This window comes from Poecilia mexicana, unplaced genomic scaffold (genome assembly GCF_051168715.1).
Source record: "Poecilia mexicana isolate PSO_F unplaced genomic scaffold, ASM5116871v1 scaffold_3, whole genome shotgun sequence".
In the NCBI taxonomy this organism is placed as follows: Eukaryota; Metazoa; Chordata; class Actinopteri; order Cyprinodontiformes; family Poeciliidae; genus Poecilia; species Poecilia mexicana.
The window spans coordinates 23,611,494-23,627,039 of NW_028263372.1; the positions used below are offsets into that span (position 1 = coordinate 23,611,494).

Genomic DNA, 15,546 nt, shown 5'->3' on the forward strand with positions numbered 1-15,546 from the left:
TCACACTTTTGTCAGCACTGATTAGGGTTTTTGAGCATTCCTCTTCGCACAATACTGCTGGATTGTCCAGAGTCCACACCCCAGTCGAATGTGTCGTCCTCTTTAGCTCAGATGTTTGTTTTTTTTAGCTTTGGACTGCAAAGAATCAGGAGAAATATGTTTTCACATTTCTATATTGATTTAGCCATAATTTGAATCATCATCACCATATGAAAAACAGAATGAGAACGTATTTTCTTATTTTCTGGTATCTCAGTGAACTATGAGATACCAGAACTCTGAGAGATCCGCTCTAAAAGTAGCTACAGACTACAGGAAAGAAAGGAAAAAAGTTTTACTGGCGTCATCTCCAAACAAGCAGCTGTTTCGAAGACTTTGCGACACCAAGACGTCACATTTTACTGCAGTTTCCTAAATTTGAGATTCAGAGATTTTTTTTTTTTCATCATTTTTCTCTGATCTGATCATGGTGCGACATGATGGCGACAATGAGAAACTCCTAGTTTCATCTTCCTCCACGGAGTTTGTGTGTTCTTGTGTATGAGTGATTCCTCCTCTATCTAAAAGCATCCACATTCGATTAACCGTTTACTCTAAATTGTCTACAGGGATGCATCGTAATTGCTAGTATATGAGTGGCAACTGGTCCAAGGTAAACAAAAACAGACCTCTGCTTTACTTAAATGGCTTGTTGTCCTTTCTATTTTACTAAGACGAGCATTTAAAGCCCAGAAAAACAAACATGTCAAGGATTGAAAAGTTATTAGATACACTTGTCAACAGAAACGGTGTAGTATGAATTACAAAATGATTAGGTTCCATTTATTGTACAGGAGTTGTTATGAATGACAAAGATTTTTGCATAAATATTTCGGAAGGACAATCAAAAAAAAAAAAAAATCAAATGCAGATTTTTGTTTTTCCTAGACATTTCAACATGGAAATATGCTACTGTAGTGAGAGATTAATTAACCTCAATATTTTTCATACATCTTATTCCTTGTGTGAAAGACGCCGTACTCAGTTATGTAATCTGGTAACAAATATAACATTTTCCCCAGACTTTAAGAAGTAAGCCTTGCTTGCACAGTGCGAAACACACCGAAACGCATTTAACATATGTGCCATTTTATTTACAAACTGCACCTGTAAGCAACGAGAATTAGTGATATCAACATTTCTGGCTCACAGTCAATTTGTGAGGAGAAACGTAAAAAAAAAAAAAAAAAAAGACAATGGAAAAAAGTCAATGTCTCCTAAGAATAACAATAGTTGCTTCTGTGAAAAATATATATTTGTCATAAAATGTGGGCTTTGTATATAAAACAATATAAAGACAACTACCAGTTATTTCCTTGAAATGACCTTGAAGCAATTCAAGGTATTGATTTCGGTTAGAGAAAACCAGTAACTGGCGCTGGTTCCATTAAAACGCATCTCGGGAGGGAGAAGGCGTCCGATGCATCAAAGTCAGATGCACGTCGTTCGCGGTCCCTCATCTCCTCCGGAGAACGGCTGCAGGTCTCACCTCTCGCTTTTCTTTCCACAAAATGTACATTAGACATGGAGAAGTTGGCACTCCGTTAAACAACGGGTGTTTATCTAACAGTATGAACTACAGTAATACTTTATTTATACTCAATTTTGTACAATATATCAACTCTGTATGTAAGCCTACTTAAATGATTGATGAAGGCTTGTTAAAATGGTACTTAATCAGATTCCTGCCTCTTATTTGTCCCACTCTACTTCCTCTATCTAGAACACAATTAAGGGTTATCGTATGGCACTCAGCCGAAAATAAAGGAGAGTAGAAAAGCCAATAGAAACCTATTAAAAAAAAAAGGCTTATAAAAAGATGGCTTTTAAAACTATAAAAACGTACGAAGAAAAGGAGTCGCACTACGTGGAACTGTTCCGAAGTGCCTCCCGAAACAAAGTCTTTTGATGATCGAGTTCCAGCTTTGTGTTTCGCTCCTGACATCTCTGGAGGGGAATCCACTCCACACTCGGTCTCTGCTGTCACTGTGACTTCAAGGCATCCGTTTGAGTTTAAGCGGTGAACTTTGCATTAGCTTCTGCTTGTATTTCTTTTTAAGTCGAGTCTGCCAAGGCCAAATCATCTGCAGACCTGCTGCACTTGACTGATTAGCTCTCCAAAGCGATCAAAGAGCCCGTCCACCCAGGCTCCGTTCTCCAGGCACTTTTGGACGGTCTCCTCCTGCCCCAGGTCGCCAGCCCGCACCCGCAGCGATGCAATCTAGACAACAGAAACAGACAGACTCTGAGGAGCAGCATGCAGGAAATGTTTCCGGATCAATTTGTGTTTGTTAGATTATAATCTCATAATAATGATCATTGAAAATTTCGCAACCAGCAGAAACCGTAAGCGATTCCTCACCTCGTCCTTACACATGAGGTATGTGTGGTATTTGTAATGTTGCAAAGAGTGGTACAGAGAGAACCACTGAGTTTTCTGCTGCTCCACCGTGTACTCCTAGAAGGGGAAAAGGTGATGTGAGAACAATACAGAGCAAAAATAGGAAAAATATTGGCTTCTATCTTAAATAATCCAGAGCAGCAACAAATTCACAACTCAAAACTTAGAACCTCCTAGATCATTGCAATGTTATTCCAAGCAGTTATCAAACATAAAAAAAAATCAGTTTAAAACTGAAAATCATTGAGGTTCATTACATTTAGAGTGTCATATTTCAATAATTTCCTCAGATCTTGATGACTTTGGCTTGGAGTTAATGAAACACTGATATTCTACTTTTTTTTTTTTTTTTTTTTTAGAAATTAAGAATATCATAAACCAACAATAGGAAAAGGGTTCTTAATACACAAATGTTATTATTTGGCCTGCACCATATTAACACCTTCCATAATAAACCAAAACGTTGACAACAAAAACTAAAAGGGTTTATGTTTCAGTAGTCAGAAACACCTGCAACACTTTTTCCTTTAACGTGCAATATTTAATATTCGTTAGATCAACATTATTCTTCTTCCAATCCAGAAAAGGAATTAGGCCAGAGGAAACTTACTTACACTTACCTAGCAACCCTGAACAGGAGCATCTAATTTACATACTTTATTTAGATCAACATTAGATTATTTTTCTTCTTTTATTTTCTTCTACCAGAAATAAATGTTCAAGATATGTCAGTCTGTGTGTAATGCATATGTATCATAAGAATTTAACTAAAAAAGAAAAACCCAACAAAATACTAAAAGAGATATTCTAATTGACCCTTGAATCCAACAGAGAAGAATACGTTAAAAACTTGTAACTACCAAACTAAATGTTACAGATACTTCTTCATGAAATTCCTTTTGGAGAAATAGGACAATAGCATCCAAACCTAAACCTTGGAGCTTTTAGATGCTTCCTTGCTTTAGTATGCTTTTTTAAAGTTGGCTGGCTATTCACAAGCCTTCATAACAAGCTGCTGAGGTATAAATCCCCTTTAACGGGGCTTTAGAGAAGAAAAACCTCTAAAATAGGGAGCAGTGTTCCTGGGGATAGGGATTGGAGGCCAGGAATGCAGGACAAGGACAATTGGTGATGCTGCGCCCTCTCCTGGACAAAAAACGCAATAAAACATTCTGCTGAAGGACGAACATGTCTGACCTGAGGCACTTTGTTTGGCAACTTGTAGGACTTCATCGTCTTCTTGTTGTAGGCCCTCCCACTGAGACGTACCTTAAAGGCTGGGGTTTCCCCATCCTTCTTCAGCTCAGTCACCACTGAGATCTCCGGGAAGCTGTCTAGAGCTGTCTGGAAAGCAACAATAAAAACAACTCAGCTAAGTTAAAAAGACAAAACAGGTTTGTGTATGTGCCTTTTGGCTTTTGTTCACCAAGGCAGATGTGTAAGGTTAACAGAAAGACTCACCTTTAACACCTGCCCTATGTGCAGTTTGTTAAGCAAGCGTTTCCTGATGTCAGTGATTATCCCATCTACCTTCTTCATGTGCGGCAGCAGCAACTCGTCTGTTATAAAACACATGAACAACGCTCTAAGCCCCAGCTAAGAGTAGTCAGATGACTTTGGAAATGTAGATCACAAACCATTTGCCCTCTCCAGTGCCGCCATCACATCTTCATCCAAAGCAACACTAATAAGAAGCTCAACAAAGCTTTTGAACGTCTCTTTCGTAGTACGTGTGTTGAGGAGCCTCGAAGCAAATGGAGGGTTTAACTCTGAAGTGAAACAGAGACAGAGAAAAATTCGGGAAACGGCAAAGAGAGATAAAAGAACACAGACTCCAGTTAAAGTTAAATGAGAAACCCAAATACTTCTGCAAAACAAAAGTATATCCTCAAATCCTCCTCAGTACCTTCTTCTGCAGATGATCCTGAGGGGGTGGGTGAAAACTCCTCCTTCCATTTCTTCCTCTTCTTGGGCGGCGGTTCTGCCCGTGGCTTCACTTGTTTGGGGCGGGGCTTATGGTTCTGGGGAGCTGCTAAAGGCGGATCTGTCAGGCCCAGCAAAGCTTTCATCTGGATAGCCCTGTGAGAAAGACAGCAGTTACACAACTGAAAAGTCATTCTAACAAATATATGAAATTAGATTTATCAACTTACTTTAGTGAACTCATCGGCTTGCTGCGTGGTTTCCGACTGCAAACTCTCACATACTCCCTTTTGTTAACCGTTTCCAGAAATTTCACATACACTCTCTTGTACATCGTCTTTGCGTCACCAAAGTATCCAAGGTACTGCAGTGCAAAGGAGAAAAGGGTCACACGTTGAGAGGAGACAGAGTATTTGAATCCTCGTGCATCCACAGACAGATTTAACTCACACTGTTTGTGGCAGAAAACACTCTCTTCCCGTCTTTCAGCTCAGGCACAAATTTCTGCAGCAGTGCTTTCTGGACCTTCCAAATAGCTGGAGGCTCCACTCCTGCCCTCATTGTGACCTGCAAGTCGTGCAAAAGATGTAAAAGGAGGGGGACTTCAAGACTTCACAGCAAATTCAATTAAGAAACAAACAAAAAAAAAAAGACATGTAATTAATTGAATCTCATTAACCTTAGATAAGGTTGAGCTTTTGCTGTATGAACACTTAGCTGAAGCCATGATGACCAAAAGAGCTTTATCAAGGTAGACTAGGCAAAAAAGATGAAGCTTAAACACACGTATGCAATCTTGTTAATGTAACTTTTCATTCGTTTTATTATCTCCACAGCGGATTTGTTAGTTTTTCTGTTGAATTACACTGGATATTTGTCACAAAAAAGAGTGGAACAAGTTTTGGGGTGTGTCAGTGCTGTGATCTAATGTGCAATACCTTAAAGGTTTCAATGTCCTCATTCCTGATGACAAACTCGTCTCTCTCTCGATACATCCCTTCTCCCCCGCTGTCAGACGGCTCGTCATCAGTCAGCCCCTCCAAGGCCACACTCATAAGTTGCACAGCCAACTCGCCTGACGGCGTCTCTTTTAATTTGTCTTTGGTCATAAACTCCTTCTCCCCCAAGACTGTGGTTGGCGCAGGGGTCACCACAGCAGGGGCGGATACCGGCGGCAGGTAAATCTGGGTGATGGTGAGAGGGATGGTGGGAAGCTGGACAGGCTTCATCACTGTAACCTGAATTTGGTTATCTGAAGAGGGAGTAGAAAGGTATAATAATAATAATAATGAGGAGTTGACTTATTTTTGAATTAATGAGTCAATCAAGCGTTTTATCAAATTTGTGAAAAGCTTTTCCTGACTGTGATAAAAACAATTTTCCATTACAGCAAAAACAGCATGAAAAAAAATTCAATATAAGCTGAATAGTCAAGTTTAGGGCAGGATGCTGTTACCCATAGCCGTTTTCCGATCTGAAGTCTCATCCAGAGCTGAGAGAGCTGAGCTGATGCTGTTCCTCAGAGCTTGATTCTTCCCAGTGCTCTCCTCTTCGTCTGAGCTGAACGACGGCAACGTCTCCAGGTTCTTGTGTAGATCCTCTTCCAGACGTTTCTGCTGGGAGCTCACACCTGGACTCTTCTGGGGAAGCAACGGTCCAGGAAGAGTGGGCACTTTTGGTGGCAAAGGAGGCAAAGTGCACGGTTTGGAGGAGGAGGATGGTTTTCTTGGACGACTGCTACTTCTCGTAGAGCTAGGGGAGTACTGCTGCTTGGGGCCCGATTTGATAAAGTCTAGGAAGGAGCCAAGGAAGCCGGTTTTGACCTCTGGCTGCTTCTCTTCCACTTCACGGATCTTCTGCCTGATTCTTTCATGCTGAGGACAACTGTCCTGTGTGCTACTTGAGGCAGACGGAGGAGTGGCATCACTGCCCCGTGAGTTTTGACGCTTGGTTTGTCCACTGCGCTTAGCCGGTCTAGTCAGTCCCTCACTGTCCTCAGAACTCGGTTTAGTTAAGGACTTGGAGCGTGCTTTCTTTTTTGGAGAGTCATCACTGCCCGGACATTCTTGTGTTTCTGTGCATTTTGTAGTCTCTTGGACTCCATTGTGGACACAGTTGAACACCTGTCTGACTGAGTGGTAGCCACTCTCGGAGGTCATTCCATCCCCATTCATGACGAGATTAATGTTACTGTTGTGGCGAGCAGCCTGATCTTGGGTGTCTGTGGCCATCTGAGCACCATTTAGTGTCATGCTGATAGTTTGGCAGTGAGTGTTGGTGATGGCAGGATGTTGTGATGAGGAAAAACTGGGCGACATCTGGCTTATATCCACAGTCAGGAGCTGACCTTTGGAATCAACGGGACTTGCCCTTGCAGTCATTTCAGCCTCAGCGGACGATGCGGCTTTGACAAAATCTTGAGGCGTGACACCGCAAGCCGCCACAGTGGCAGCCAAGATGTCGTCAACGTTTGACAAAATATTTCTTTCATCTGCCAGGAGCATCGAGTCGGGAAAGCAAATAGAGTTAAGGGCAAACTGGTTCTTGCCATCATTTGGCTGCTGACTTGCTGTCTGGCTGTAATGGTGTTTAGAGGAAGAGCATTCTGAGCTTGGTTCAGACATGACCACAGTCTGCTGACTCTGGTTTTCATTAGAGACATTTGGGCAAAGCAGGCCTCGATCCATCTGGAGGTACTGTACGTGAACCGGACCCAAACACTGGGCTGGTTGGACACCCGGCATTGATGCTAGCTTTGAAGAGTTCTGACTTTGGTGGACAAGAGGTTGCTGGACCAGAATCATCTGGTTGGGCTCAAGAAGCACCTGAGAGCTGGGGACTGACATAAACTGAGAGTGGGTAGCTGGAATTTGACCCTGGGACTGAGAGTGGGTTTGCTGATTTTGTTGGTGTGGCTCAGGAGATCTGAGCTGCTGGCTAAGATGCTCTGAACTGAGAGGTCCATGTGATGAAACAGAGGTATTTGAACCCTCTGAGTTAGCAACTTCATGACCATCAGCACTGCCTAAACAAACCTGCTGCTGGGTCATGCAACCGATGTGTTCATCCTTTGCATGTGCCGAATTTGCATGGCCAAGTCCCAGGAATTGTTCGTCAGAGCGAGAATTGCTTCGAATAACACTCTGTGGTTTGTGATCATCCATTTTTGAAACCACGTAGATGACATTGTTGTGAGCAGCCATGCTATTGTCAGCAACAGAGACCATGGACACCTGCTGTAGAGCCTCGATGTCCTGGGATGGGAGTTCTTCGAGCTTTTGTTTGGCGTATGTTGGATCTGTTTCATGTATGGAGGATCGTATGTTATTCTGTATGGGTGGAGCAGGTGAAGAGTATGTAGGCAAAGGTACGGATAAAACACTGTGAGGCTGTGTCTGTTGGTGGGACGCGCTGGTATGCGCTTTACCTGCCACTGAGTCCTGCATGTGGCTATAATCCACCAAAGAATTAGATGTAGGAAGACTTTGCACACATGTGGATTGGAACACAGTACTGAGGGATTGTCCCGTGTTGTAACTTTGAGAATGTGTTGCCGAAGCTTGCTCCTGCGGCTGAGAGGTAAACGTCAGATTTGGGGGCCCCTGAGAGTGGGCACCGGAGAAGCTGTCTGAGAAATTTTCTTGACAGAATCTCTGAACCTGGGCTCCGTACTGGATCTGCTCTTGGTTCAGCCCAGGAGTGGTTGTATAAATAAGAGCTTGGCTAACAGGAGCCACGTTGTCACAGTGACTCGAGTGGGATGGCAAGGTATTGTAAAGTGAGGAGAGCTTCTCCGAGGGGGAATGAGAGGTCTGTGACTGTGTTTGTGGAGCCATGTAATTTTGAGACAAACTGTCTGACATTAGGCCAGACAGCTGGACCGCTTGTTGATTAGCAATGACAGAGTTCTGCTTCTCAGTAGGAGAAGAATAACGCTCCGGAGACCCTGTTCTCAAGTTCTGAGTGTGATTCTCTTCATCTCCAGCAGAATGTGAATTCAGTCGGGAAGAAGCGTCTTTATTTTTCAGCAAAGAAGTGGATGAGTACGGTTGTGTTCCACAATCACTTTTAGATTGCGGAGACCCACTGACTCCTTGGGTGGAGTCTGTTCTTGAAGACGGACTGCAGGACACTGGTGTGTAACGGGACGGGTCCTGCTGGTAAGACATATCCGTTTCACTGCCAGAGCCAAAATACCCCTGCAGGGAGTCCTCTGAACTGGGCATGTGGCTACTTGAAGGCCTCTGGTGGTGCTTTATTACACTACATTCACGCTGAAGAGCTCTTTCAATAGAGCCAGAGAAAATCGTGGCCCCATAGGACTGTGGGGCACTATGAGTGGTGGGCAGAGCAGAAGGAAGAAGACCAAACTGGGGCTGTAGTAGGTGGGGAGCTGACTCCTGGGCTGAGCGGTAAGTGGAGGACTGCACAGGCAGAGCTGAGCCCAGAGAGGGTGTAGAGAGGTGATTGAAGGTCAGGGCAGTGGGAATCACAGTTTGGGTGGGTTTAAGATTAAGCAGTGGGTCATGGTGAGGAAACAGCCCATTGGTGGAAGTGCTGAAGGCAGGATCTGGAAGTGTAAGGGATGTGTTGGCAGCATAGCTCCTGGGTGGGTAGGCACCTGTGTGCTGAAAGGAGGACAGAGCAGGAGGAGAGGGGAAACTGGCTGCTGAAGGCAGAGCACCAGTCAGATACAGCTCTGTGGTGGAAGAGTTGGCACCTACAAAGAAGAAATCAAAGTTTGTAATATGCCTGGCATGCACAAAGCAAAGAGACACATTGTGCATAATTTGTGAGCTTACAAAAAAAAGGACGACTTCTAAAATCATTAAGCGGATTAGGTCCAGTTTCTGTGTTCTTACCAGTAGTCCAAGATGGCGGTCTAAAAGGAGGAAGCAAAGAGGCACTAACAGGACCGGTCTGAAGACTTCTTGACTCCATGGCTGACAGGAAGCTCATGATTGAGGTCACAGGATTGTTACCACTTGACTCAAGTGTGCCTAGCAGACAAAATGAAGAAAAAAAATCAATTTAAATTAAAATCATCCCCAAAGATTGAGGCCTTTGATAATGTTAGCCATTTAGCTGACTGGTCCCACTTATGAACAAAACTTGTAGCATCTAAAACTCACGTGCAGCTGCTGGGATGTGTGCTGTAGTGTAAGTGGGGAGCTGCTGCGTTGTAGTGTAGCTTTGCTGTTGGAGGAGCTCCCCGTCAAGGTTTGGTGCAACATAATTGGGACTGTGTGCACAAAGCAAACAAAAAGTTAATTTGTCCAATTGCTTTTATTTTTCAGAAGCAACACCGAGCCACCCTGTGAAGGCTGAGCAGACAGAGGATTCAAAAATTCCTTTGGCCACCCAAAAAAAAAAAATTTTTAGGAATGTTTTAAGTCAGGAGCGTAAAAGGTCTGATTAATTTAGTGCTGAAGTTTTATTTATTAGTCACATCACAAGACAGGGAAGCCCAACACTGGCCCTCAACAGTCAATGTTCTGCATACATCCCTGCACTAACACTGACTCAAATGACGAAATTATCTCTTTAGCCTGGCATCGTGTTCTGCCGTAGACTGCTAATGACGCATTTCTCTAACTAAGGTATGTTTAGAATCACCTAATTAATGTAGGACACAAGCCTCTGAAGGCTTACTTTGGTCACAAATGGTAAAGAGTAGCAGATATCTATCTAAACCTATAGCAGATAAATTACTTTCTCTGTTTACTCTCAATTAAATATTTCAGTTTCAGTTTGAAGATGAGCCCCATTGCAAAAATACTGCGATTTTAGGAAAACATGCAAAAGTCTTTGCTTTCTTCAAACTGGGTTAAACATTTGATCTAAAACTTGTCTCTGTCGACAAATGATTCAAACTTGTTACTGAATATCTTTACTATAGCTAGCAATAAATCAATTAATCACATGGTAAATTAGAATGAGCTCAATAATTTCCATTTGCATGATTTATTGTTTTTCTCGTCTCTCTCCTTCTACCAAAAATTGGATGACAAAAGTCTTCAGTCTAGTGCATTGGTCTCTCTCAACTGGTTTATTTTGTTTGCAGAGACTTCAAAATTAATTTTATTTGTTTTTGTTTTTATTGTCTTGCTTATTTATTTTGGAGATTTTAAATGTCTTCCAGTTACAGTGTTAAATGTTCATTAACAGAATTAAATGTTCATTTATCTCCGAGAATGTGTTCTTGCATTATCATGCCATTATCATTGTATTACTTGAATATGGTCTAAAACAACAATATTATTGTTTATTGCAATAACTTCTGGCACAATTTATTGTCTAGCAAAATTTGTTATTGTGACAAGCCTAACTATAGCTGCAAGATATAACATTATTGGTGTGTTTGGCAGCCAAAGACAAAGTCTGCTGCAGGTTTCCAAACAGTGGGAAGCACTGATTTCAAAAGGTGTTTATCAGTTTGCCAAGAGAAAGAACCTGATTGATCTGAGTTCTTGTCTATTGGGTTTCTTTCTAAAAATAAATATCACCCTTTGCCGTTTTTGCTTTTGCAAAAATTGCATTACAAACTTGCTTCAAAATGTGCTACACAAATAAAAGATTAAAACAAATTTGCATCGGTTAGTCAACAGAAGTCGTCCTTTATTCTCAAATATAATTAAATCCCGTCAACAAGATTTAAAGTACTGACCTTCAGCCAGAAGGTAAACATCTGTGAATGGAAAGATCCTAACTAAGGTTATTCTGGCTTTTTACTGATCCCTTTTACAAATACAAAGTATCGGAAATCCTGCAGCTGTTTGCTGACAAACTGACATCAAAAAACGCTAAATTCTATAAAGTAGATAACCAAATCATATACCTGGCTTCCTTGGGTGTTTAAACAGTGGGAGCCAAAAAACAATGACACTTGGATCATTTTAAAAAGAAACAGTATACTGCGTTATACTCTTAGTATAATTAGACTTACTCCATTAATCGTAGCGATAAATTGAAATCAATGAACTACTGAATGTTTTCCTGCAAAGAACATTTGCTACAAGTTTAAGGATAGTATATTTATAAAAACAAAGTTGCTTAGAAAAAAAAGCACTACAAAATGAACGAATAAGCCATTAATCGCCAAGTTTGGTCAGAAGACCCTTCAGTGTTTCACCAACTTATCCTCAATGAATAAGCAGCAGCAACAATGGTATGAATCTACACAGAGCGACACGAAACACTTTCCAGAACTGTCATACAGTAACTAGCTCTGGCTGCTAACAGTCCAATTTGCTTTGGTTTCAACTATCAACCACGAGTGGAGAAAACACATTATTACAATTAAAGTATTATGCACACCTGGTCAGCTCATGCTACAGATACAAAAACATTTTATTCTCCAACTAGCTACAGTGCACGGACATGATAGGGGACTGTTTTGCTAACGTAAATTAGCGAGGGGGGAGGTATCAACATACGGCTAAAAAATCCCAACAAGTTAGACTCTACAGCTGTGTTTATGTCGCGAAATATATCAACATATTTCAGTGTCCCTCGGAAGCAAAAGAACCTCTGTACTTCTCTTCAAAAGCAAACACTAGGCCCTCCATCACCGATATTTCCTTCGGAAGGTGACCCGCCCTCTCCTTCATCTCCTACCTTGGTTTGATAGCGACTGAGCCGCGGTCATAGGCCCATGAAGCTACGGTGTGTGGTGGTACAGCCAGCGCGTCCGCGAAGCTGGAGCTCGGGTAGTTCCTGTCCATCATCCGGTGAAAGGTTCACTTCCACACAGGAGCTTCGTGAAGCAGCGGGAACACATCGCAGCAGCCCCGGGTCGTACCCACCGGACCCCGGGAAAAGCGGTGTACGGTCCGCGGAGGAAAACAAACCCGACGCCAGGCTGTCCTGTGTCCCAGATAAAGTGTCTGCTCTCTCTGCGTGATTTATTTTTCCTTCATTTCCCGTCACGTTAGTTTTTTTTAGTTTACAAGAAGTCTTCAGTGTTTGAGGCAGGGACACATGGCTGCACCTAGCGGGCTACATGAAACTTCTTTTAAGGATGGATTGTGTTACACTGCAGACAGAAACACATACACGCACACACACACACACACACACACACACAGCAGGGAAATTTTAATCCGAAAAATCGACTCCAGATGTCCCAAAAAAGAAACTATGTGACCGTGAGGGGGCTTGAATAAACAAGTAAATAAATAAAGGTGATGCATCTCTATAATTAAGGTACATTTATTTAATTGTATTCAAAATGATTAATGAAAAAGAAAATAATTATATTTTCTAAAATCCATGGTTATGGTAAACCAACATGTGTTTTTCAAGAAATAAAAGCTAATATTGTGTTATAAAAAGATTACTTTTTGTCCAAATTAAACCAACTAACGTTTAGCATTTTGTAAATTGTGTCAAAGTGTCATTTAAATGTGCGCTAACAAAGACGGAAGTGCAAAACGTACGGGTTAAACAGAAGCAATGTTTTGGTAAACTTCAAATGTTGAGTGAATTTATCTTTCCAATAAGAACTGGACTGCAAGATTGTGTATTTCTTTATGACTGAGAAAACCCTAAAACATGGCATTACAATACAACTAGACAAACAAAACATAATTAAAATATAATTTTATTTAAAAATACAGAAAAGATTTTAATTCAAATTACAGCTGTGCTTGATACAACCCTGAAAAACACAGATGCTTAATGAACTGCAAATTCTCACATTTTGAAAAAAAAAATAAATCTGTCTTGAAAATAAGAGTTCAGTAAGTATTTACAAGTACATAACTTATTTGCATCTGCACTTTTAAAACAACTAGTTTCTCAAACTACAACATTTGGTTCAGAGGAAGCAAATTGTTGCATTTTTTTAACAATCCACTACCACTGCATTTTAGTTGTACTTTTCAACCAATTGTTTGCAATAATTTTAAAAGAAAGAGCATCAGTCAAAATCCCTGAAGCATCCATGTACATAATTTATTGTAATTAAATAAATTAGGCATAAATGTGATAATTTATCTCAGCATAGACTATGACAGGAAAATAGGAAATTAGTTGGTACTGTGTACATTCTTCAAATTGTAAGACAAAAAAAATCACAGTTTATAAAAAGCACACACAAAAACATTAACAGTGAATCACCAGGTAGCAAGCTGGTAGTTCAGTCGATAAGAAATGCATAGCGCATTTCTATGACCGCAGTTTTTACCATCAAGGAAATTAAAGCAGTGACTGACTTTTACTTTGAGGAACTTGTACAAGCCGAGTCATGTCTGTCCCGTTACAGAGATTAATATGTCGTGTTCCTTGGCACGGGATCCATAGAAATTCCACTTTACCGCTAGATACTGTCTCTGCTCCTTCGAGGAACAATTAGATTTTCATTAACTTAAAGCAAACACTCATCATTCAGATAAAAAGCAGCAACTGCATTATAAAGCTCATCCACTTAGAAGGGTAGGTATAAATGCACATTAAGAAGGGAACCAAAAAGTAAGGTTTTACAGCTGGAGTAAAACTTACTTGAACAGATTATTGAAAACAAACAAACCCCTCCCCGCCCCAAAAATGCGTTTTGGTCCGTACTGACACGTTTTAACAGTTAGAAGTTTTTTTCTTACTTGAAACTTTCTGTTAAACAGTAACAATGTTTTCATTTTCAGCAATTTCATATGGAAAAATTTCCAATTTTCTTCTAACCGTACACCATTTCTTTGGGAACTATCTCAAAGTCATAAAGTTTAAACATTTATTTGCCACATCTCTGTCAGGTTTTAAATCCCACTGAAGATTTGCGGAGGACACTGAACATGATGCTCAGCAAACCCACCAACCTCAAAAAGAAAAGGATAATTGTAGAAAACATTCATGTTGGACGAGGTAACTCCAAAAAAATGGACTTTTCAGGAAATTAAAAAAAAAATTCTTACTTCTACATTATTTATAACAGGAAAACCCAAAATTAAATTCATGCTTTTGGACACTTTTGAACTTCCATTCTGTCTATGTAGGGAAAAAACAGCTTAATAAAGGTGAGAGAGGTACAAAACCACCATTAGAAATATTATGATGTAAAAATAGATACAGTATAATGATGTAGATGCTACTTATAAATTAAATTTTAATTTCACAGTCATTATCTTGCATTGTTTCTTTTCCTTTTTTTTTGTGAAAAGATTATCGTCGAACACTCCCAGGTCTTGAGCTGAAACCCAAATAAAAAATAATTAATAAAAAATAAAGTTACAAGGACATAGTTTTTGTGAAATGGGTTCAGAAAATTATTAAAAGTATCAGTTCACATGGATTACCCAGGATAAGGAGGAGGTGGCGCATCGTGCTGTCCACTTGCTGAGATCGCCTGCTCGTATGAGGGTAGGCCAGGAGGGTCTTCTACATCCAAAGTTGGCCCGGATGTAGGAGAGAGCTCAGGCTGTCTGGAGGCATCGTCCAACCTTCGCATTATTAGGGAGGCATTGCTCCTCCTGGGTCGTACTCGGGCGGAGCTGAGAGGACAGACAAATGTTTATATTAGGGCATACTTAGTGCTTCAAGAGAACAAACTGGAAACTGAGTGTCTAACTTAGTAATAACGGAAAATGTATTTATGGCTCTTCACTGCAGATTTCACAAGAGGCAGAAATGCAGAGTTGAAACAAACAGATTTCCCAGTTATGTGCTAGTCTAACTTTTCTCTTTGCAAATCAAAAGTCAACAATTTTATATTTTTAAAAAGTGACTGCTTGTTGTTTTTCTTTGAGACATACAGAGAAAGTACAGTTATTCTGAAGTAGTTGAAGATGTGATGATGTGTTGTGCTTATATTAGAAGATTGTGTTACATAAGAGTTAAGTTTATTACTTCTTGTCAGTCGCGCAGAAGAAGCCTTCTTCATTTTAATTTTTCTCACAACAGCCAAGCATTTAACCACTGTTTAAATCCAATGTGGGTCTGGTATTTGGGAAAATCCTCCTTGAGTCTTAATACAAGCCTGCTTTTTCCATTTCAAATATGCTCTGATGTGTTTGAGATTAGTGTCTGTTTGGAACACTGAATCATGTCCAAATATGAGTCAAAAGTCAAGAGAAATTGATCAGGAAGTTTAAAAAAAACAAACAAACAAAAAAAAAAACAAAAAAAAACAAAGACAAGGCCCCAAACTGTACCAATTACCAACATAATAGTGGTGGTAGCATTATGGTGTG

The 15,546-nt window shown here is 40.6% G+C and overlaps 2 protein-coding genes across 2 annotated transcripts in view; both read right to left on the minus strand.

Annotated features, from left to right (window-relative positions):
- Positions 1-800: 800 nt before the first annotated feature.
- On the minus strand, positions 801-12,462 carry qser1 (glutamine and serine rich 1). The gene is made up of 13 exons (XM_014997862.2): positions 11,981-12,462; positions 9,496-9,605; positions 9,226-9,363; positions 5,820-9,083; positions 5,302-5,615; positions 4,814-4,930; positions 4,594-4,727; positions 4,347-4,519; positions 4,078-4,209; positions 3,902-3,999; positions 3,638-3,784; positions 2,402-2,497; positions 801-2,260 (listed from the first exon to the last, which is right to left on the minus strand). The coding sequence occupies exons 1-13, from the start codon at positions 12,088-12,090 to the stop codon at positions 2,120-2,122; spliced, it is 4,974 nt and encodes a 1,657-aa protein (XP_014853348.2). The 5' UTR covers positions 12,091-12,462; the 3' UTR covers positions 801-2,119.
- Positions 12,463-12,947: 485 nt separating this feature from the next.
- prrg4 (proline rich Gla (G-carboxyglutamic acid) 4 (transmembrane)) overlaps positions 12,948-15,546 on the minus strand; it is a 4,866-nt gene continuing 2,267 nt past the window's right edge. The window contains exons 5-6 of the mRNA XM_014997861.2: positions 14,653-14,847; positions 12,948-14,546 (exon numbers count right to left, since the gene is read on the minus strand). Of these exons, the coding sequence (XP_014853347.1) occupies positions 14,519-14,546; positions 14,653-14,847 (223 nt within the window). The 3' untranslated portion in view covers positions 12,948-14,518. The remainder of the gene's footprint in view (positions 14,547-14,652; positions 14,848-15,546) is intronic.